The sequence below is a fragment of the Panthera uncia genome, chromosome F1 (genome assembly GCF_023721935.1).
Source record: "Panthera uncia isolate 11264 chromosome F1, Puncia_PCG_1.0, whole genome shotgun sequence".
In the NCBI taxonomy this organism is placed as follows: Eukaryota; Metazoa; Chordata; class Mammalia; order Carnivora; family Felidae; genus Panthera; species Panthera uncia.
In genome coordinates this window covers 27,040,151-27,064,225 of record NC_064813.1, presented here as the reverse complement: position 1 = coordinate 27,064,225, position 24,075 = coordinate 27,040,151, and the positions used below count along the sequence as shown (strand labels likewise).

Below are 24,075 nucleotides of genomic sequence, written 5' to 3'. Positions count from 1 at the left end.
GTGGGGGGGGGGGGGGGGGGGGGGGGGGGGGGGGGGGGGGTGCGGGGCTCTCTGGCAAGAGCTGTTGCAGTTGTGTCGTGGAGAGAAAGGCCTGGCTGGAATGGGCTGAGGGGAGAACAAGAGGCAAGAAATGAGATGATGGGGAAGTAACAGGGGTCAGAGAAGGGACGTCTTTATTGCAGTCGTCTTTCCCAGTCAGAATGATCCCGCGTTAAGGGAGAAGTGGGTGCTGCAGTAACAAAGGAATATGTTTACAGGAGTGAGGCCGAGGACAGAAGGAGTAAGGCCCCCGAGCACAGGGAGGGAGGAGGCGGTGCGCACAGTTGCGGGGCAGGCAGCAGCCAGGCTGGGGCAGGAGAGGGCAGCACCCAGGGGGCCAAGGACAAAGGCAAGGCATGGCTTTCAGGGTGCTCAAGTTGCTAAGAATGATGGCTTGGGGGGTGGTCGAGGTGGGGGGGCCGTGGGTCCTGTTTTGAGGGGCTGGGAGTTTGCCGCAGGACAGAGAGAGTTTGGAAGCAACCAGCAGCAAGGAGGGTCCTTCTGCCACCACCGGCCCTGACCCCTGATGTATGAGGTGTGGGGAAGACAAAGGGTTTAAGAGGGCGTGTTTCGGGGAGCCCAGCATCAGCAGGAAGGTGAAGGGAGTTTGCAGAGGTGGGCACTGACACCAGTCCAGAGGGCCCAGTGGGAGGGAGTAGGGGGTGAGGGGAGATGGAGACAAAGCAGGGGATGTGCAGAGCCAGATCGCAGGGACCCCCGATGCAGTGGCTGAAGGAGCAGGAAGCCCAAAGTGGGTTGGGCACAAGGAGGGGTGCAGGGGATGGGGTGTAGGCAGGCTGGCCCCTGCCTGCTTCTCCAGACACGTCTCAAAGAGCCTAAGTGTTCTGCTGACGAGTTTGGGCTTTATCCCAAGTGTCAGTGACAGGGACCTGGATGATTAGCAGAGAAAGGAAACTGGGATTTAGGAGTTTGGGAGGAGATGGGGTCAACTCTGAAGTGACCTCTGGAAGGTGGACAGGTGTGCAAGGAGACTCAGGGCCCGTGGAGGGGACGGTGGTGGGGCTGGCGGGCACAGGCAGCCAGAAAGGCCCTCCCACCCCCCGCGACCGCAACAGCGTCTCCTCTCCCCGCAGCCAAAGCCCAGGAGGTCCTCCAGGCCATCCGGGGCTACGTGCGCTTCTTCTTCGGCTGCCGAGATTGCGCCAGCCACTTTGAGCAGATGGCGGCGGCCTCCATGCACCGGGTGGAGAGTCTGAACAGCGCCGTGCTCTGGCTCTGGTCTAGCCACAACAAGGTCAACGCCCGCCTCGCCGGTAAGGAAGGGCCCTCTCCAAGCCTGGAGTCACCTACAGAGGGAGGTGGGGGAGTTTTAGGGGACTTGGACCAGAGGTGGGGACAGGACACTCATCCCCAAAGTAACACCCTGTGTTTCACAGTGCTTCACAGGGCACAGAGCCTTTCCACATGCTCCGCCTGCTGCTGATGGAGTCAGTGTCTTTAGACCCATTTTCCAGATGAGGAAGCTGAGGCTTTGACACTCTAGGACTGTGGTCTTCCAGTGCACTGCTCACTCTTTCTCCTGCACCAGGGCACCTTCCTCAGAACTCTTGGGGTCCCTCTCCTGCGTTCCTTGTTCTGCTATCTGGCTCTTGGCCCCTTTCTTACTCACACCAACGGAGAGGAGAGCTGGGCTTTTCCACCCAAGGGGAGGGGTCTAGCAATGAAATGTGCCTGAAGACAAAGACCAAGTCCTCCCTAGAAACAAACAGGGACTGATTCTCATAGCGGGAGGCCTTGTCTTCTGAGTTTCCCCATTTACAGTGTTTTCTGTTCCTGGTGCAAAGGAGTCGGATGGGTCCAACAGGCAAAAGCATTAAACTAAGGGGTGACCAGAAACTGTCGCTGTGGGGAGGGGCCATCTGTGGTCGGGAGCCTGGGCTTATCTGTGGGGAGAGGGGAGTGGCTGACAGACCTCCTGGGGGTGGGAGGTTTAGGCATGAGGCCTGGGGCTACTGAGGTTAAAGGAAAAGGAAGGGAATGGAGCAGGTGGTGGTGCAGGCTGCTGGTCCCCTGGGGCCTCCTGGCCGACTTTGAAAAGAAGACAGGAGCCCGTCTCTCCTCTCCTTGCTTCCCTCTCTGCTGCCGTCCCGCCCCCACATGCTCCATGTGACCCTCCAGCCCCATGACCTAGGCAGGCTCCCTGCTCCCCTTGGGGCCCAGCTGCCAGTGGAGGGTGGATCTGGGGCTTCTCCTGGCGCAGCCAGGCCTGGAGGAAGGCAGTACCCCGCCCTTGGGGGGGGGGGAGTGGGGTCCTTTCGGATTAAACTGCTTGGTAACAAGCAGGTACAAATCGAGTGCTCGCTTTACAAGGCTGGTCACCACTACTTCTCACTGGACCTTTGGAATCTGCTCGATGTCCCCTCCCCACAATAACTGTTCCAGCGGTTACATCACTTGCCACTGCTTCCTTCTGGCCAGCACCTTTTGTTCCCTTATTAACCTCTTTAGGAAAGGTGCCTCCTCCAAGAGATCTGGGCTGATGGGCACTCCCTGGGCCACCCTGGCCCTGTGGGGCTCAGCCTGGGGCTGTGCCCCACCAAGCCAGCCATCAGGGTAACTCCCTGACCCTCGTGAGTGCCCTTTTCCCCATCCAGGCCCCTAGGCGCCCCCATACCCACCCCTTGGAGCCTACCAGGGAAGGAAATTCCACCAACTCCTGCCTACTCTGGAGGGCTGCCACGGCGTGAGGAACACCTGTGCATTACCACATGCCAGAGCTCTTGTTTTAAAAAAACATTTTCCCTTGAACTACAGAAGTAATGTTTCTTCACTGTATAAAACTTGGGAAATTTCAGAAAAATGCAAAGAAAATTACTAGCAGACCAACCAAAGACTGCAAGACAGATAATAGTCCTCTGACCCTTTTCCATGCCTCGTTGAGGGGTACAACCCAGCAGTGAAGTTGATGAAGGGGCTGCAGGGAGCGGCCTCTAGGAGGCTGTGGTGGCTGAGGAGGGGATTGGAGTCCTCCTCTCCCAGGGCAGCACCGTGCTGGGCTCCATGGGCCCGCCCGCCCCATGCTAGGATTTTTCACCTGGCTTCTCATACCCATCATTCCCAAGGGCAGATGAGGAATCTGGCATTCTGAATGAAGAATGAGGTCTGGGCTTCTAGGCAGGCCCAGGGGTCACAGCCAGCCTGTGTGTGTGTTTTCCTCGCCAGGTGCCCCCAGCGAGGACCCCCACTTTCCCAAGGTGCAGTGGCCGCCCCGCGAACTCTGTTCTGCCTGCCACAATGAGCTCCGGGGTTCGCCTGTGTGGGACCTGGACAACACCCTCAGATTCCTCAAGACCCACTTCTCGCCGAGCAATGTCATCCTGGATCTTCCTTCAGCCGGGCCGGGCCCCCGGATGGTTGCCCAGAGGATGGCAGCCAGAAATTTTACTCTGGGCCCTGAGAAGGCTAGGGTCATGGTAGGCCCAGGACCCACGGTTCCCAAAGTTCCGGCAGAGACACTGAGGATGAGTCACCCCCGGGATGTGCTCATTGGCCTCAGTATGACGGCTGAGCCAGACCAGGGACCTCCTGAGCACATAGCAGAGCTTCACAGGGATACGTTGGAGCGGCCAAAAGGGCGGGAACACTTGACCAAACGAGACACAGGAGCCGTGTTGCTGGCCGAGTTCCTCGCTGAGAAGAACCCCGGAGGCCCTGCAGAGCTGGGGCGAGTGGGTCGCAGCTCAAAGCAGCTGGCCAGCATTTCTGATGGGGAGCTGGAGGCTGGGCCCGTGCGGGGCCGGGACCAGTGGCTACAGGTGCTGGGAGGGGGCTTTTCCCACCTGGACATCAGCCTCTGTGTGGGGCTCTACTCCCTGTCTTTCATGGGCCTCCTGGCCGTGTACACCTACTTCCGGGCCAGGATGAGGGCACTGAAGGGCCACGCTGGCCACCCCACAGCCTGAACCGTTCACCTTGGGAGGGGGCGGGAAGGGGAGCTGCCGTTCATGGCGCTCTTCCAGCCCCCTGCTCCTCTCCCCTTTTCCCTTGCTCCTTGTCCAGGGAAATCCAGGGAAGCCAGTTGCTCCAATGAACCTCCTGGGGCCCTCTGGGAAGGAGAATTCCATAGCCATGAAAGCGCATCTAGGGCTCATGTCCATCTGACAGCACGGGGGAGGACAGCTGTGGGCAGGGGGGATGGGAGGCTCTGTCCCTGGCCTCTCAGGACCCACATTCCTTTTTTTCACCTTGTTTGAAGTCCTGCTCATTCTCACTGAAACTTCCGTGTCTCCCACCTGGCCTTGGGCCTAAACTGGGGCAAGTGAGGCCACAGTTCCCCAGGTCCCCCATCCAGAGGAGCGTTCCCAGGGCTGGCGCACTAGAGCGGAACTCTTCACTGCACCCCAGGCCCCGTCCATCCCTCTCCCTTCTGGATGCAAAGAGGCCTTTGTGCCAGAGAAGGCAGGACTGCCTCTGGCCCTCTGTGGTCTGTCCATCCTCCAGCCCCTCAGTATCTATGGGGCGGGGTTTGCTTTGAGGGGGGTGGGTCTGGAAGCTTCTGAACGTCCTGCTGGTCTCCCAGGTGAGGCTTGGGTGAGTGTTGGAGGGAGGAGAGCTTCTGGCTCCTTCCCCCACACCTCTGCTTCAGGAGGGGTGCAGGCCAGAGCTGGTGTGGACTCAGATGGGTGATGGCCACGGGGCTGGGTGGTGAGCAGCTGGCTTGGCGGGACCTGATAAGGGCTGGTGTGGGATTTAAGGAGGGTGCTGGTATCTTTAGTGCCTTGGCTCTGGGCTTAGCTGGAGGGGTAGAGTGCACTGGGGAGGAGACAAAGCACATTCGAAGCAACCATCTTTTCCCTGTGGCTTCACTCTACCCTCCTAGAGCTGGGTCTTTTGTCTTTTGATTTTGGCCTCCGAAATAGATGCTAATGTTTGAATGTGGAGGGTGTTGCAGTGAGGAAGTGTCCTCTCTCTCAAGGGCCCACCTTCCATCGTGCAGAGGTTAAAAGGGTCAGAGGGGAGGGTGACTCTGTACACATGCTCGATTCCCACTCTACCCCACTGCTTGGGAGGGTTGTGGAATAAATTATTTTTGTTAAGGCAAAGCGTTGGTGTGTTCTTTAACTTGCTGTTTGGAGACCTAGTGTCCAGGTCTGGACAGAATATGCAGAATCCAGCCTCAGTGGGGATCCAGCCAGAAGTGACTGGCCCCTGGCTCACATAGCTACCACCCTGCAGGGGAGGAGGTGCCCCAGCACAGCCCCTGTCTCCGGGATGGACCCTCCTGTACTGCCCACGGAGCTCTCCATTCCCAAGCCCCTTCCGTCTCCACATGCACTGGAGACAGGCCTTGGTGGAGTTCTAATCCTGCCTCCTGTTCCCCCAGCCTCCCTGGAGCACCTGACTCGTGTTCCAGTTCTGCTCCAGGCACCTTCCTCGCACCTGCCTGGCCTGGCCTCCTGCATCCCTGGTTGCATCCCCACGGCCTGGCCTCCTGCATCCCCAGCTCTCTCCCAAGGAAAGAGAGGGCTTGTTTGTGGCAGCGGCCTGCCTTGGCTGCTCGGCAGGGAGGAGTCAGCCAGATTAGAGAGCCTGTCCCTAATCCGGCCTGCCAGGTTTTACAAGGATCAGAACAGCTGATAATGAACCTCATTAAGGGGGAACAGGAGCCTCAATCCGATTTGGGGTTTTTCTCTTTGACATCTTCACTCTGCTCAGATGGCCTTGGCACTGGGTGAAGCAGGCAGGGTGCCGAGCGTGCTCCCTCTGCTGGGGCAGCTGGGATGGGGGCACAGGCAGGGGTCGACACCCCCTTCCCTGCACGTGTCAGCCCTGTGTTAGCTGGGTAGCTTCCAGCCTGGAGCCTCCCCGCAGCCTCCCTCTCTGTGTCCTGGCTCTACTCATCCGTGTGCCCCCTCCGTTCTCCTAAGCTGGCTCCGGTCCTCTCCCCGAGCCCCACTGGGTCCTGGCGGGGAGGCTGACGGGCCAGCACACCGGGCAGTGCGACCCCGGCCTGCAGGAAGGTGAAAGAGGTCCCAGGGCCAGTGCCCACGGGGCCAAGACCACCTGCCTTGCTCCTCTACTGCCTGGTACCCGGCACAGTGTCAAGTGCAGAGGATTTCCCTCGGCAAGCCTGCTTCACAGGACCTTCTTAGGGCCCACCAGGGCCTCTATAGTGGGTGTGGGCCTCCTCCGCACAGCCAACCCTTTCTTGCGCTGTCTCCGTGGCTCTGATTGATAAACAAGGGTGGGCCTCCTCCTTAACAGGGCTGCTGCCTTTCACCCTGATTTCCCCAGGGCGCTTTCAGCTTCATCGATAAACCAGCTTGCCCACCAGCTCGTCCCCTCCCCCGGCGGGTCTGCCAGGCTGGGAGCCCCTGCTTCTGTGACTTGAACTCTGCTTGCCATTCTGGGTTGTTCTCCACTTCTTGGGAGAGCTCCCACGCAGGAGAGGGTCCTCGGGGTAGCCCTGCCAAAGCGAAGGCTCCTTGTTCTGGAGCCGGACAGAGAAACTCCCCTCTGCCTGGGATGCTACCTACTGAGCATTTAGGAACGATTTCTTACAGACAGATGCCGCCGAGCTGGCTTTTGAAAACTGAGTGGGTGTAGCAAGGAAAACGTGCAGGAAAAGGCATCGCAGGCCAAGGGGAAAGCACATGCCAAGTCCAACAAAGAAAAAGAGTGAATACAAGAAATTCTCAGTAAAAAAACATAGACATTTTTTTCTGTTCAAAAAAATTATTTAAGGATTTGTTCAATGCTGCCCTGGGCTAAAGCTGAGGATACACAGAAGAAAGCTGTGGTTCCCGCTACGGTGGAGCTTTCCACTCGAGGGGAAGAGACGAGAGAGGAAAATGTGCTCATGCTCTTAAGGAGGGGCCAGCAGGGGACGTTAGGGGAGGCTTCTCTGAGACCTGAAGGAAGAGAAGACAGGAAGTGGGCAGGGGTAGGGGGACCACAAGCCTGAGGGGCTGCTGCATTCAGAAGCCACCCCCAGGCTGGTGAGGTCCGAAGGGGTGGCCCCACCTCCAGCCTGGCTCCTTCCCCCCACAGCCTTGGCACTGGGTGGGTAGGTGGGTGCCCAGGAGCAGCACATCATTCCCTGGATGTGGGGGTGAGGCCTGGGGTCCAGGGTACCCACACAGCCTTGGCCCTGGAGGAAAGTCACCAGCAGTTGGAGGAGGAGGAGGAGGAGATCTGTTTCATTCTCCTGGCTTGGCCGCTAACCAGCTGCATGTGACATTGGATGAGCCATTCACTTCTTGGGTCTCCGCTTCCTCACCTCTAGGATGAAGGCTTCAGACAGAGCCTCGTGGTCCCTAAGGTGCCTTTACCTTTCTTGCAGTGATCTCAGCTGTTTTCTTGTCAGCTCAGGGAGGGTTGGTCCTGCAAGGCCACTCAGGAAGGACTTGTGGCAGAAAGAAATAACAGCCTGTATGATTTGTGTCCTCTTGGAAGTCCAGGACAACTATGAGAAGGGAAGGCTCACTCATGCTAGCCCTCAGCCTGCACCCCACCAGCGTCCTCTGCCCCAGCACTGCCTGGGTCCCCCCCCCCCAAGAAATTTAGAAATTTAAGAAATACTTAAATACCTTTTTGAATTTTTGCAACCAATGCAGTTCTTTTGAAAAGAAAGAACAACAAGGAAAATAAACAGGATTAAAGGATTTTAAAGTTCTGCTGTAAATAGGAAAAGCATTAATGCCCTGTTGAAAATAATGGGCCAAAGTATGAAGACCAAATGAGAGATGTCACTCTTTTTTATCCTATTGGCAAAATGAAAGAAAAAAAGGATAATGCCCAGTGTTAGCTAGAGGGAGGGAAAAGGACATGTATCAGTTATCTATTGCTGCATAACAAGCCACCCCAAATCTTAGAGGTTTGAAACAACAACAGTCATTTATTTTGCTCACAAATCTTCAATTTGAGCAGAGTTCAGGGGAAAACGGCTCATCTCTGCTCTGTGCAGTATGTCTGGATGCAATTCGTCTGACAAGCTCGTGCTGTGGGCAGGGAGCTTCAGTTCTCTTCATAGGCCTCTCCACGGGCTGCCTGGACTTCCTCACAGCCTGGTGGCTGTGCTCTGAGAGCAAGTATCCAAAGAGGACAAGGCAGAAGTGCATGGCATTTTCACATAAGAGCCCTCAGAAGTCACATAGCATTATTTTTGCTATACTTTGTTGGTTGAGACAGATATAAAATCTCATCCGGGTTGCAGATACAAAGTCCTGCCCAGGTTCAAGGGGAGGAGTCCTAGACTCCACCTTCTGATAGGGCAGTGACAAGTTCTGGAAAACTATGTGAGATGGGAGAGGTTCTCGAAGCCAGCTTAAAAAAATACAGTCTGCCACAGAGCACCCTCCTATACCGCTTGTGGAGGTAAAAACTGACACCACCTTTGGGAAATGTGCAATTTGTAATACAATGTAACTGGTAATATGTTTTAAGAGCCTTAAGAGAATATGTAACCTTTGATCCAATAATTCTATTCCTGGAATTTGTCCTAAGGAAGTAATTGAAGATATTCACTAAGATTTGCTACATGATGAATATTTATAACATCAAAATAAATTTGATCTAAAGTCCATAGTCGGAGGTGATTAAGTTATGGTACATCATTACAATGGAATACAACATAACCACTAGAAACAATTTGAGTGCGTATTTTTAAGCTGAAAATATTTCCACACCATATTGTTAAATGAAAATATGAAGTTACAAAAGCAGTTCTACATAGTATGATCTTATTTTTGAAAAAGAGAATACATATATACATAGGGATACTGAAGGCATGGGTGAAAACCTGGAACATGTACATGAAATAGGTCAACAGTGGTTAACAGTCAGGGGGAGGATTATGGGTGTTTTTCTTTTTAGGTATCTGTATTTTCTCATTTTTATTAAATATTTACTACTTGTACAATTAAAAACCACTTTTAATGGGCCAAGAATATGAACTGTCAATTCATAAAAGAAGAAATACAAAGATCAATAAATATATGAAACAATATTCTTCAATAATCAACAGAGTGAAAGAGTAATATTTTTTATACATCAAGTAACAATACAACTTGATGCTGGAAAAGTGATCATATAAGTTGGTATAGTATTTCTGAAAAAGAATATAGCAATATGTATCAACTTTAAAGATGTTAAGAATCAGGGGCGCCTGGTGGCTCAGTCAGTTAAGCATCTGGCTTGGACTCAGGTCATGATCTCACGGTTCATGAGTTTGAGCCCCGCGTCAGGCTCTGCACTGACAGTGTGGAGCCTGCTTGGGAGTCTCTCTCTCTCTCTCTCTCTCTCTCTCTCTCTCTCTCTGCCTCTTCCCCTCACCCACTCATGCTTTCTTTTTCAAAATAAATAAACTTTAAAGAAACAGATGTTAATAGTCAGAAATACTGACCCAAACTTGGAACAGCCTCCATGTTCACCATCGGAAAACCTTCCCTGGGGCCTGCTTCCCACAGGAAACAGTCCACTGGGCCCTCCTCTCAGACGCACAGTTTTCACCTCCCCCTTTTGCACTCCGAGTGCAGAGGCCAGGGGGCAGTTACGATTTATCATCACACTGGCACTGTTGATTTAGAAGAGGGAAATATTCCCCTGTACTCTTGTTTTTAATTACACAAGTCGTGTTTTAGGAAAAAATGAAAGAGAACCATATGGGTGTGGAAGTGAAGCACATGCCTATATTGGGGCTGAGCACATCTGTGTCTGAGAACAGACCTAGCTCACATCCCTCCTTACCTGGCTGCCTGCCATATAGGCATTTGAGTTTTGACCTGATTTAAAAGTTTTTATTTTTTTCAATGTTTATTTTTTGAGAGAGAGAGAGAGAAAGCGAGCATGAGTGGGGGAGGGGCAGAGAGAGAGGGAGACACAGAATCCAAAGCAGGCTCCAGGCTCTGAGCTGTCAGCACAGAACCCGACCCGGGGCTTGAACTGACGAACTATGTGAGATCATGACCTGAGCTGAAGTCAGACGCTTAACCAACTGAGCCACCCAGGCGCCCCAGTTTTGACCTGCTTTTAGACTCAGCCGAGAGATCACTCTCTCAAGAAGGTCCTCCAACACCCTCAAGCCTGAGCTGGGCGTACGCTCCCCGGAGGGCACTTACCACAAGGCAGTGTGGTCACCTGGCCGTTGACATGTGCTCTGAGAAGACAAAGACAATCTTCCCTTCTCCCTTTGCAGCCCCAGGACTTAGCATGGGGCCTGGCACCTCCTACGTGGTCAATCGATATCTTTTGAATAAACAGGGATATATTCCAGGATCTGCAACTCTCATAGCATGTTATGCCTTTTTATACACCTTCAGTGCTGCGCACAGGGAGTGCTTTGAACACTAAAGAGGCTTAATAATGGTAAAATGAGTGAATAACAAATTAGGGATCAGCTACCATTGTGGAAAAGGATGTTTTAGGGTGAGGGAGACATGGGCTCAAATCCCGATGCTGCTCCCTCTTAGCCACATAACCTCGGGAACATGCTGCTCCGAGCCTGAGTTTCTTCATCCGCGAAGAAGGTCATCAGGGGTAAGGTGTGGCAAACAGTGCCCAGCACACCGTAGGAGTTCATCGCACATTCTCATCAACACCATTTGCCTTCTCTCCTAATTGCGCTGGGCCGGGGATTGGGATTCGGGTGGTTTTGGAGCCTCAGGCAGCCAATACCACTGGGAGTAGTGTGAGCCGTGCCCTGGCCCCTTGCCTGGCTGAGGGGACCAGGGCGCTTCTCCACAGAGGCCTGGCCTCATTCCTCAAAGGCAGAATCGCTATGTCTCTCAAGTCCTTTACTCATCCCAAAGTTCTTTCACATACTTGGTTCTTTTTTTAAAAAAAAGATTCAGTTTTGCTCGATGTTTTCAATAGGTAATACAGGAATAAGTATTTTAAAAGTTCAGAAGGACACAGAGTGCCTGCCAGGCTCTCAGGTCCCCTCCCCGGAAGCTCGCGGTACTGCTGGTTTCATGCGTGTCCTTTCAGACCCGTTCTCTGCAAATACGAGACAGGCACACGCTACACGTACCACTTGGCACCCGGTTGTGTCACGTTAATACTGCACGTTGAAGACCTTGCCGCGACACATACACAGACTGCCAACACACGCAGCGTCCTGTCTCTGGGGTGCACCGATCTCTGGCCCCTTCCCAGTCTCCCTTCCGAGCTCCAGCTACGCCTTCAGGCTCCGCGGACTTGGACTTGTTTCCCCAGGCGTCTCTGGCTCCTCCAACTCCCCAAATCCGAAACCGATGCTGACGGAGGCTTCTTCTCCAAGCCTGCTCCCTCTCTTGGCAGCCCAAGGGGTTCCCTTCACTCTCCCAGGCCTGGATGTCTCCTCTTGGCCGTCCTGTGCATGGATTCTCTCCTCTTTCCTGTTGCCCGGCCCCCCACTCACAGTGTCTCAGAACCCCCCTCTTATCTACAAGGATAGAGGCCAAACCCCTTAGTCTAGCAGGCATCCCCTCCCCGTGAGCCCTCCCTCCCCCCCACCGAAGGGGCCTCACTTGTCTCCCCTGGAATCACAGCTGGTTGGGGACTGGCTACCTGGGCCACAGCAGAAGTTCAACTTTTCCCAAACTGTGTTTTGTTTCAGCAGCAAAATAGGGTCAGGGACATCTAGGCACTTGGGACACAGGGATGAGTAAAAGAAGGGTCTCAGGTTACATCTTGTGGCGAGATGGTAGGAAGAGACAGACTATAATCAGGTGAAGAAATAAATGAATAAGGATCTCACATAGTGATAATGCTATGGAGAAAATAAACAGGACTTCCTTATGAAAGACATCAAAATCTCACTAAACAGAGATTCTGTGCTTATGCACGGACAGATCAACACTGCAGAGAGAAAAGTTCTTTCCAAATTAACCTACAATTTAGTGTAACACCAATCAAAAGTCCAGGTAGATTTTTTTTGGTAGAACTCAGCAACTTTATTCTAAAACGCATATAGGTGATTAAAGGTCCATGGATTACTAAATCGTTCTGGGGGGAGGGGAAGAGTAAAGTAGGGGACTTGCTAGTTGTGAGAAATTTTTTAAGGGTGATTTTCACCATAGGAACCAATAGATCCTAATAAAACGTTTAAAGGAAGACCCACGAATATACGGCCATGTGAGATATGACTAAGGTAGCATTATAAACCCATCAGACAGTCAAAGTTGACAGGAAACTGGCTCACTCAGCATGGAGAGAAGGAAAACTGGACCTCTGCCTTGTACCGAAGATGAGCTCTAGATGGATTTATTTTTTATTTAAGTCCAAAGTAGTTGCGTATTTTATTTTATGTTTTTAGATGGATTTAAAACCTAAACATGATCGATTAAAAATTATAAGCCAACAGAAAATAGGGGAGCATATCATTGCAACATAGGGATAGAGAAGCACTTCTTAAGAACCTAAAAAGCACAAACCACGAGGTGATGTGGAGACAGATTTCTTAGGTCACACTGAAGAGTTTCTGTTTGCCACAGACAAGTGAACAGACAGCTTATAGGCTGGGAAAAGGTATCTGCGGCGTCTAAAACTGCCCTCGTCACCATCGAGTGTAGACCTGCCCATGACAACCCCGTAGGGGAGGTCTGGCTCTGGCAGGACTGTCTCTGCACTCGGATCAGGGAGGGGGCTGGCGCCGAGGTGGAAAACTCGATGGCATGGCAGGTGAATGACAGGCGTGCTGGCCGGCTGTCCAGGCCCTCTCCCGGCCGAGGATGAGGGGCTCCCTGAGACCAGATTCATTCATGGCCAGCCACAGGCCAGACCATGAGCACTGGCCCTTGAAATGTGTGTGGTAAAATGGACAAATTACCCTGACGGGTTCCAATTTTCACTCTGCGGGAGCAATTCCCTGCAGGCCTATTCCAGAGTGGCAAGTGTGAAACGCAGCCTTCATGGTGGATTAGCTGCCTAAAGGAAGCCCGTCACCTCCAGGCCTGGGGGAGAGAGTGGGGCTAATTCTGTTTCTCCACGGCAGAATTCCTTTCTGTGTCCCGAGCAACACTTCCTGTCCTGTTTCTGTGACTGAAAGCCTGAATCAACAGGGTGTGCGTGTGGTTTGGGGGTCGGGGGACTTGCCACCACAGGCCACAGTCACAGACGCTTCAGACTGTGGAACAGTGTCCCATAAAAGTACTGCTCCTGACACTCTGTCCCCTTTCTAGAAGGAAGCTTTGAGTGGGCTTCTTCTGAAGGACAGTAACTTCATAGCAAATATTGATTAAGGTGCCCTGCCCTTAAGGAGTGTGGAGTCTAGAAGGGGAGACCCACCAGGAAAGGGTTCCATGACGATTCAGCCCGGTAGATGCCCCACAGAAGGGCTGGGGTGCTGTGGAGCCCCAGGACTCATCTCCTCTTCAGGAGAGAGGAGCAGGGGTCACTGGAAATTCACACAGGGAAAGGGGGAAGAAGAGAGAGGGAAGCACTAAGGATGAGAGGGTGGGATGTGGCCTGAGCAGGGGACTTAAGGAACAGCCTGGAAGTCTGGAATGGATTCTGCAGGCTTTAGGGGCCGGTGGGGTGCTTCAGCAGAGAAGCACAGTCTTGGGTATTTTTTAGCAAGATGTCCCTGGTGTGAGAACCCAAGTCTGAGGTCCAAGTTCTCCCCAGCCAACAACGTGTAAGACCTCAGTGTGGTTGCCTCGCTGTGCCTGCCGCCTCTCCAGCTGCCTCTCTGGTCCTCTCCGGGGTGGGCCCACCCCGGCCGGACAGATCTTGTGAGTCCCCAGGACTCAAGCTCTCAATCCACAGGCCTTCTTGTGTGCTCTTTCCCCACCTGAAATCTTTCCCCACCAAATGCCTGCCTGTGTTCAAATGTCACCTCCTCCGAGAAGCCTTCCCTGACCCTCCTTGGGCCACACCCTGCAGCCAAGCCCTTCCTCCCCTTCGTGGCCCACGGTAAGCACCACCCTTTTCCTCCCATCCCATGGCTGAAGATGTGTGCTGACTGCTTGGCCTCCCCACCCCGTCAGACTGGGAACTCTGGGAATGTGGAGTCTGTACTCCCTCCACCCCCATGTCTCTGCTTGTCACCCTTGCTGTCAGTAAGTGACTGACCGGTGAAATCATGGCCCCCTCTCCCACCGGCGAGTAAAACACTTGCTGACTTTTTCTACCACTCCTTTCCTCCTCTCTGTCTCAGGATGACTCAGCTGTCTCTGCCCCGGGTGCATTCAGCTACCTGGGGAAAGAAGAGATACTCAAAAGTATTTTATGTTTTTATTTTTTTAATGGTTACTTAATTATTTGAGGAGGGCAGAGAGAGAGGAGAGAGAGAGAGAGAGAGAGAGAGAGAGAATCCCAAGCAAGCTCCATGCTGTCAGTGCAGAGCCCAACGTGGGGCTCAAACCCACGAACGTGATCATGACCTGAGCTAAGAGTCAAATGCTTAATTGACTGAGGCACCCAGGTGCCCCCAAAAGTATTTGTTTAATTTAGGTTTTCAATAGCACCATAAGATTTGTACATTGGGTAGACCCTTTTTGGTGAGCTTTTTGGCATGTGATCTCTCCAGCTCAGTACATGGATGGGGGAGCAGCCCCCCCCCCGCCCCCCAAATGCCACACCCTCTTAAAGCTCAGTGACAGAACTGGCACAGTGTCACCTCCGCTGTATTCTAGTGCTTGAAGCAAGTCACAGACACAGCCCAGATTCAAGGGGCGGGGACTCCACAAGGTTACAAATACTAGAGATATGGCTCATTAGGGGTCACCTCTGTGACTAGTGTAAACACCAAAGGTCTACTCCGTGCATGAGAATGTAGCGTGATGTGAATATTCTTCAAAGGTGTGATCACATGAATTGTAACTAAATCTCTGAGAGCGATTCATTTTTGTTTTCAGGAAAGAGTCAACCATCTAACATTCAGTGAAACGTCAGTGGGCCACTTTGAAATGGCCAAGATCTGATGGTGGAGGTCACCTCTTACTCTGATTATTGCAGGCTCAAGAAAATGGTGGAAAAGCAAGTAACTCCAGGTGGTAAAGTCATTTTGAAATAAGAGCTAACTATAATGCATGTGTAACACACACACGCGCACCAGCAAAATCACACTTTCAGCCGAATTTATTCAAAGGCAGAGTTTGTGGGAATGGTAATAGTCCTGTGCAGAACTGCCTGGAAATGGCCTCGACTGCCGCTGAAAGGAGGAGGCCGGTGCCCCCGGCCGTGTTCACACAGAGGCCGAGTGTCTGCCGGGCAGGGGTGCACAGACACGATTCTGCAGGGGCAGGGGCAGGGCAGGGCTAGGGCTAGAAGTCCTCTCAGACATTTCCAGAGGGAGGACCTGATTTGTGATGCCAGAGTTGCATGGGACTCAAGGCTGGAGGCGGGCTTGAGGAGGGGGCCAGCACCTGGAAAGGAGAGGAACAGCTTGCATCCTGGGCCTGGGGACTCCAGCTGAGCGTTCACGGGTGGGAGCCCCCAGCCTCACTCCAGCGACAGCGGCTGAAGCAGGATGCTGGTGTGGCTTTTCCTGTGCTCTGTGTCCAGGTCACCGTCTCAGGCTTTCCTCTTCTTCTTTAGCTCGTCAAAAGGACCCCGGGCCCGTGTAATAAAGTCTGCAGGGCACTGAGGGAGAGCGGGAAGTCCATAAAAAGCCAGGGCCCATTAGTGGTGAGAGATAATCGGGGCCCTGACAGCCGTAACCATGAGTATCCAGCCAGCGACTGCACCAATAACAGGTCCGACAGCCTAACCAGGCCTGACAGGGCCACCAGCAGCGGTGTCCGAGCAGCTGCTGAGAGCCTCCCCACTGCCCCAGGTAGCATGTGCTCGGGCTTCTCTTGGTCAGTGGGTTCCTTGTACACTGCCCCCCCCCCTCCTGCATCCATTCACGTAACAGGTATTTACAAAGATGCTGTAATATGCTGGGTCCTGTACTTGGAGCTTGAAACATAATGGTGAGTAAGACACTTTCTTTACTGTCAGCAGAGAGGTGTAAACACAGGGGCGGAGGGCTTTGTAACAACATTTATTACCATCTACGAAGCGCCTCTTAAGAGCCCAGCACTCTGGGCTCTGTTTTCCCGTGGTTAAATAACTTGCCCAAGACCTCCAGTGCTGAGGCCTCTTGTAATAAGATTGCCTTTGGAGAGTGAAGCTAACAAGAATCACTGCCCTTGAGTGCCTTCTCGGAGTCACCCGAGAGGGTCCCTGTAACTGTGTCCCTGGAACAAGGTGGGGGTACCCAAGTCCGGTCTAGGACAGGAATGTGTTATCAGGGATGTTCTTGTCATGAAGACTGCTAGAATCCCAAGGAGGGCCTGCCCCAGGCCCTTGTTAGTAAAGGGGATGAATGGGTAGAGGGTATTCTTAGGGATCAGGGGCCTTGTCAACGCCATTTGGGGTGTCTGAGGCCTGGAAGGCCAGATCCTGGGAGAGAAGCAGCCTCCAGGCTGTCTGCAACACCAGCTGGTTCCCAGTACTCACCAAGTGCCCTCAGATACTAAACCCTTGCCCTGACAATTGGGCAGACGACAGAGTTTGGGGTAGAGGCCCACCGGAGCCCATCACCGAGCAGAAGCAGCCCCACTGACAGGCTGGAGGGTACAGCAGAAGGCGCCTGGGCTTCTCTCTTTAGGCCACAACCAACCATACGATGAACCTGCCCACAGCCTCAAGACTAGGAACATCCCTCTCCCCCCGCACGCCACATACTTTCTTTCCCTCCCTCAGGGCCTTCCCTTTCTGAACACCCTTTCTACTGCCCTCCCCCACAGAACACAAATCCCTTGCTATTTGGTCTGGTACAACCACCCCAACAATATAAATACACGGTTTAATCCTTGGTTTAGAGGTTAAGCTCACTTGGGCTGGAATTCTGTGTCCCAGGACACTTGGGTGGGCCTTAGAAGAGCCCGAAAGAGGAGGCTCACATACATTAGAACGATACATACCACAGGTCAGAGACAATGCTTTATGCACCATTATGTGTTTTCAGAACTCTTTTTAAGTTGGATGTACTTACGTTTCTCCTCGTTCTGGAAGCCGTGCACTACTCTCTTCAGGATACTAGGTGACTCAGTCCGACTTCAGCCCACATCATGAGCTCGTGGTTCGTGGGTTTGAGCCCCTCGTAGGGCTTTGCACTGACAGCATGGAGCCTGCTTCAGATTCTCTGCTCCCTCTCGCGCTCTCTCTCTCAAAAATACATAAACATTTAAAAAAAAATCTTTAAAAAAAGAATACATTTCAGGTGCTTAATAAAGTTTTGTTAAGCAAATGAAATAATTGTATAGCCAGAAACTGAGGGAAATCCAACAGGCCCTTGTACTGGTCAATATGAAGGAGAGGGAGGGACCATCTTCCTGGGCAGGTGGCCAGCAGGTGGCCAGGCTGGGGAGTGTCCAGCCTGTTGAGACTGGCCTGTGAATCAGAGATCTGAGTACTGCTGGTGCGAGGAAATGGGGGACTGGTAAGCAGGTCTTCTCAGCACCTCAGATCTAGTCCCTCCTGCCAAAGCCTAGATACAGCATAAAGTGTATGGACACAGAACCAATAGCTAATAATAAGCCCCAACATTTGTTGAACTCTTAGGATGTGCAAAACAGCCCCATAAGGTACATGTTATTACTATCATGCCCACTTAACAGATGAATTTATTATACCAGTTACCATTCCATTATATTAATTTATTATTACATTTGACGTTCCTCAAATGTCAGCCACTTGTATTTCTCTGTACCTACTTCCAAATTCTGCTGATTCAACCCTGCCTCTTGCCCAATAAAAGCGAGGGCTTTTATTCTTGCCTGTTCAGTCACCCGGCCACCTTCTCTCTTCTCCCTTCTCCACCTACCCAGATCCTCCCTGCTTTCCAGCCAGCTGACCCTCCCAGTGCCCAGTGGTCTCTCACTCCTCAGGGGAAGAGCCGTCTCTGTTCTCTCTGGTGTTGCCTGTCCTTGCTTCGGTGTATGTTCCAGGATGTTCTAGGCGAACACCAGGGTGCTCATTCCCTCCTGGCCACTTTCAAAGAACTTGGGGGCTTTCAGTGGTGAGAGAAGGGTCCTCCCACGGTTGGCTGGGGGGCAGGAGAGGGGATCAGGGGCAGCTGGATCCCCAGAGGCCACAAGCCTGGCTCCCCCGGCAGAGGGACAGAGCTCACCAGGCTCTGGGGTGGAGGTGCTGGGCTGAGCTAATCACCTAAATGGACGCAGGCTGTTGAGAGACAGGCTCTATTCCCTAATAGAATTTGCCCTCAAGTGCAATTTAATTTTCTCTGAGGCGGTCTCCAGCCCCTCTGCTACCCTCCCCCAGACAGACCCTTATTTCCCCAGCTTCCTGGGGGGAGCAGAGCACGTTCTTGCAGAGAAAAGAGGAGAGGGGCCTCCTCCGGGCTCTGTCCAAATCCATCCACTCGGCCTCCTCCTTGGGAACAGCCCCTGCCCCACCTACCAAGCCCCTTCCCCAGCTCCCGCCCCCAACGGGGCTGCTGCTCCCCTCCCAGACACTCTTTGACTTGCCTCTAGAGCTGCCCACGTTCAGCGACAACAGCTACTCCCAGCCTCCAAGTCCTCACCATGAAGGCAGATTCTTCCCCTGACCTCTGGTAAGTTCATATGCTTCGAGAATTCTCTTTGTCCTGCGTAGCGTCAGAGGCTTGGAGGGGAAATAGCCTGGACGGGGGTATGGGAGATATTGAAGCAGGGTGGTGTGGGCCACGTGTACCCACACTCAGGATCCGGGGGAGGGGGCAGAAATCAGCTCAGCACCCTGCAGTTGGGGCAGACCCCAGCTCCTGAGCATCCTAAGGTCACTGCTGGCTCACTAGAGCCTTTCCTGGGGCTGGTTTTCCCTCCAGACACCCCATACTCCCAGCTCACAGCCTGTAGTGTCCTGAAACCTGACGCTGGTCATTGAGAGCAAGGAAGATGTGGGAATCTGGACTCTGAGTTGTCCTTTTGTCTCCCCTGCCAATGTCAGGCTGGAGGTGGGGGAGCCTCTTCAGAAGCCGTTTTCCATCCCTTTCTCTGAGAGCCCCTCGGGCTGTGACGGGGCTCGGGGAGGTCTGTGCAAGTTCATGCCTGGTCTGTGCCTGTGGTCATGGGCTTTCCCACCCCCACCTCCAAGCAGGGATGGGCAAAGACCACAAAGAGCACCCTGGGGGAGGGGAACAGAAGAAAGGGAAGGGGACCCTCAGGTTAGCTGAGATGGCTTTCAGGGAAGGCAGGAAGCCTGTGTGGCAGAGTGGTCCTTGGATTCCAAGCAATCCCATGACTATCCTCTTTATCTGGCAAGCTCTGCTGAGGGAGGACCAGAATTCCTTTTTTTTCTTTGCCATCAGAGCCTTGAAAAGAGCAGAGGGTGGGGCTGAGGATGATGGAGAATGGATGGGTGGCAGGTCAGGGTCAACTGCAAGGGGGAGATGGTCATTCTTCAGGCACAGCCACCTGCTCAGCCCCTGCCTGCTCTCTCGTGCAGCTGAGGTCCCTTCATCAGTGAGTAGGGCCCAGCTCTCGTGGGGCTACATTTGTGGGCATCCTCCCTGCGTATTCACCCAGCAAATGCTTAGCAGTCCCTTACTCAGTACCAGAAACCGCGCTAGGTGCTAGGAGGAAGACCAACTGCTGCGCGCGCGCGCGCACACACACACACACACGCGTACGTGCATGCGCGTGCGTGCAGCGCACCGAAACCTAAATACCCTAGACTTCTATTGGCGCTGTCCAACAGAAATAGGATGCCAGCCACTTGTGTAAGTTTACATTTTCTGGTCGCCATGCCAATAAAAGAAAGCAGTGAAATTAATAATAGATTTTATTTAACCCACTGTCTCCAAAATAGTATCATTTCAACATGTAATAAAAATTTTAAAAATATTAATGAGATGTTTTACATTCTTTTCTTTGTATTAAGTCTTCACACTCCAATATGTAATTTACCTTTAAAGCACATCTCATTTCTGGCCAGCCACATTTCGGGGCTCAGCAGCCATACGTGACTAGCCGCCATCGCACTGGAAGGTGGAAACCTAGAGCATTCCCACACAGTGCGGCCCCCAGGGCCAGCAGCATCAGCATCGTCTGGCAACTCGTTAGAAATGCAGAATCTCAGGTCCCAGACCTGCTGAATCAGAATCTGTGTTTCAACAAAACGCCCAGTGATTTATGTGCGTAGTAAATCTGAGGACCGGCGTGTGCAAGAACAGGGAAATAGAATGAGCATTCATGGAGCATTTTGCCTTAGGAACTTTTTTCATATTGGATCTCATACAATCTCCCAACAACCCCTTCTCAGGAGAATGATCTGAGTATCATCATCCCCAATTAACACAGGAAAACAGAGGTTCAGAGAATTTTACTTCTCATAGCCATACAACTCGGATGTCGAGTAGATCCAGGATTTATGTTTTCCACAGAATGCTTCCTCAGGTGAGGTCTTGAAGAAATCCTTTGTCCCCCAAAGCTCTTAGTGCTTCTTCCTTGACCATCAAAAGTGGCCGTAGCTACAGTGTCCCGGTCCCTTCCCTGTGGACCTGTGTTTTTAAGCAGATAGGTGACCGAGGGCGAGCCCCTTTCCGGTAAGCCAGGGCTATGAGCAGGGGAGAAGGCCAGGCAGTGAGAGATATAAAAGGTGAAGCTGCACGTCCTTTCAGACTAAAGGCAGCTGTCATCAGTGGGGACCCTCTATATGCCAGGCCCTGTACTAACAGCTACAGCCCTCCTGTGACAATATTACCAGGCAGGTCTTTTACTACTCTTACTCTCCCATTATACAAATCAGTAAACCGAGGCTCAGGGCGAACAGCACTCCAGCAGCCATCGACAATGAAGTCTGCCTAGTTCCAGGGTCAGGAGTCTGGCCTTGCCTCACCATTTCTTCCCACGAACCTCCCGGGTCTGTCTCCTGTCACCTCTGCCCACATCTAACACATCTACATTTTTTGGTTGTAAGTCAGTTCCTGAGAGGAAATCGCTGAGTTAAGCTCGTCCAGTAAAAGTCTTTTGCCAAGATGATGACGGGGTTATTTTATAGATTAGCCTTGACACCTGCAGCTATTTTCAAATGGAGCCAGGCTGGACTTCCCCTCCTTCCCCCCCTCCCCATTCACAGCCTCCTCTTTAGAAGCTGAGAAACAGATCCTGGGGGCCTAAAAGCCCTAATACAGTAGTGCAGACAGCTATCCCTTTCTATGCTTCAGTGTCCTCATCTGGAAGGCGGCCCTGATGTGATGGGCCCCACCTATCTTATGAGGCTTGGGTAAGAAAGGTATGTGACGGCCCTTAACAATCTGTAAAGCACCATGATAATGTCAGTTGCTAGGATCATTCTTGGGTTCAGGATGCCTCTGAGCCCTGGGGACTGAAGAGAGAGAATAGGGAGAAAAGATGTCACTTGTGCAGCCTCTGGAGTCCAGGTTTTTAAAACAAACCTACATATTAAGTCAACTTCAAAAGCAAACAAAAAAACAAAGAGCATAATTGCAGGTTGCACAGGCAGAGTGGCTTCTGAAAAGATCTCAGTGTGCCGTGTAGAAGCCGTCAGAAGGAGCAGAGCCACCTGATTAATACTGGGGGCCACCATTATTAACCATTTCTGTGTGTTGAGCACTGGGCTCTGGGGTTTATATGCATTCTCTCTAATCCAACAAGATCTTACAATGTAGGCAGGTTTTATCCCCATTTTACAAATGAGGAAAATGGCACGTTTAAATAACTCATCTAGGAAATAACTAGACAGGAAGATTTTCATAAGGTAGCTTAAATTTCACCCAAGGGGCAGCTTTGGCACCTGGAACTCACCTTGTGACCATACTGTGGGTGCAGGTCTCCTCCACTCCCAAAGAGGGGGGCAAAGAATGGCCCCACCGCCACCCACCACGGGTCTCTCTCTTCTCCAGCTAACATTTTTAGGAAGGAAGAGCTCCCAAGTTCTAGTCTTTTCTTGAAAATACTCAAGTAAGTTTCTTGCCCACTGGTTTCTCCCATAAATATAAAACAAGGGGGAAAAAAAAGGAAAATAGGCAAAATATTACAGAAGGGATACAATAATGATGCCAGCCCACCTTTCTAGGGAAACGCTTCAGGTGACCATCTGTGAGGAATGTACCGTCGTTACCCCACGGAGCCTGTGGGAAGGAACCTGCCAAAAGTTGCCCCACTTAGGCTGTATCCAAGTTGGAATTTCAATGCAGACACTGGGAGCCAGAGCCCAAAGGTTTGCCCACCCATCTCCAACTCCCTTCCAGCATAAGGAAGGCACACGCACCTGGGGAATTTTGCTGACACTGTCTCACAGGAATGCCCGAAATTCTGGAGCAAAGTAAGCTATGGACTGTCTGCATTTGGCACTGCAGATCCTTGTCTTCCAGGGTCAAGCGAGGAGCTGGTATACAGCAGATGCTCAATGAATGCAGGAATTAAGGAACGATCTAAGATACTCTAGGTTTTTGATGGGAAATAAAGAGAATAAACCCTGAAATTAGAACGAGACCAAATTTCCCGATTCATTCCCAAGCTTCTCATGCACACAGGCCATGGGGTATGATGGCTGCACGGATGGATCCCAGATGACTTGGCCTTGCCAGGGAATGGGCTCTGTGTGGATTCACCACTGGCTATGCCCAGGGACTTCCCAACAAGAGTTATATGATGTTGCTGGTGGTGCTGGCAAACATAGAGCCAGACCACCTGTGACCATATCCTGATTCCACTGCCTCCTATCTGTGCCTACTATTGGGTACATCACTTGACCTCTTTATGCCCCAGTTTCCTCATCTATAAAATGGGGATAATAGTAGTACCCACCTCAAAGGGTTTGTGAGGATTAAATGAGTTAACACATATAGAGCACTTAGAGCAGTGCTGGTGGTTTAAGTGTTAGCTATTGCCACCTTCCTTCTTCCTCTAAGGATCCCAGTGCTCTTTTCTTACTCTGTTTCTCTGCCACGTACTGCCTCAGAATCTTATCTTGAGAGCTAGATGCCCAAGTACAGGACCATCTCTTTTCCATGTCCCTTCAAGGCCTGTGTCAAGGACACAGGGCAGGTTTAAATTGAGGAGCAACTGCCTTTTGATCAGCATCCTGGGGGTGGGGGGAGATCCCTGGAAGGTTCTGGGAAGAGAGGGAGACAAATGACAAAGTGGTGGGCTCACGAAAGGGGCCCTTGACAAATGACTGGAAGGACTGGGTGGACAGATGGGGAAGAGCAAAGGCCCCTGTCCTTTTATTGGAGAACTCCTTGTGGCTCCCTGAACAAGACAGTGGCTCCCCAGGGGCTGGGCTGAGGGTTGGTCTCCCTGGTTCTCTCTGTTGGGATGAGTAATATGGACCAGGGCAGAGGGTCTATATCAATCTAGCCCAGCAGAAAAATGAATGAAAATTGAATTCCCCAAGGAGAATCGGGGAGCTGTTATCCAGACAGAGATAAATCAGAGGATGCCACGGAGAAGGGGGAGAGCAGGTTTCCAATAGCAGGGGAATAATTAAGGAAACAGTTTCAAAATGCAAATGATGAAAGAGGGTTTGAGAGGCTGGAGGACAAGGAGGAGGTGACTGGCGATGGGGTGATGGGGAGCCGGGGTGGTGAGCAGAGAAAGGGGCTGAGGTCAGAACTCCAGGCCTCAGAGGGTGAAGTCGTCTACTCCGGGAAGCTCCTAAAATGGAAGGGTTAGAAGACACAGGAGTCTGTGTGCAGAGTGGAAAGAGCGCCAGAGCCGGAGTCAAAGGCTGGATTTCATCTCCAGTTGGCTCTGCAACTTATTAGCAGTGTGACCTTAGGCAAACCACTTAACCTCTCCGTTTCCTGATAATCATACCCGAACCCAGCATGATTATGAAGGTCAAATGAGATAAAATATTTGAGGAAGTTTGTAAATTGTAAAGTGCTAGACAAATGCAAGCTATAATCATTTTCCTAAATTGGGTTTCTGAAGACCGTTCCCTCAGAACCGGATCCGCTGACGTGTTGGGGTTGGTTCCTGGACACTCTTATTGACTGACTGCCCTGACAGAACTTAGACCTGGGCAAAGCCACGTCACCGATGGCCCATCCTCTGGTGCCCACCCTTCAACTGAGTTGTAGCCTAAAGCCACAGGTCTGAGGTCTGCTGTAAGGACTATTGCTCCTGGGGGATCACC

At 52.2% G+C, this 24,075-nt stretch overlaps 1 protein-coding gene across 1 annotated transcript in view; it reads left to right on the top strand.

Moving 5' to 3' along the window:
- QSOX1 (quiescin sulfhydryl oxidase 1) overlaps positions 1-5,102 on the top strand; it is a 35,672-nt gene extending 30,570 nt beyond the window's left edge. The window contains exons 11-12 of the mRNA XM_049634145.1: positions 1,134-1,313; positions 3,223-5,102. Of these exons, the coding sequence (XP_049490102.1) occupies positions 1,134-1,313; positions 3,223-3,962 (920 nt within the window). The 3' untranslated portion in view covers positions 3,963-5,102. The remainder of the gene's footprint in view (positions 1-1,133; positions 1,314-3,222) is intronic.
- Positions 5,103-24,075: the final 18,973 nt, after the last annotated feature.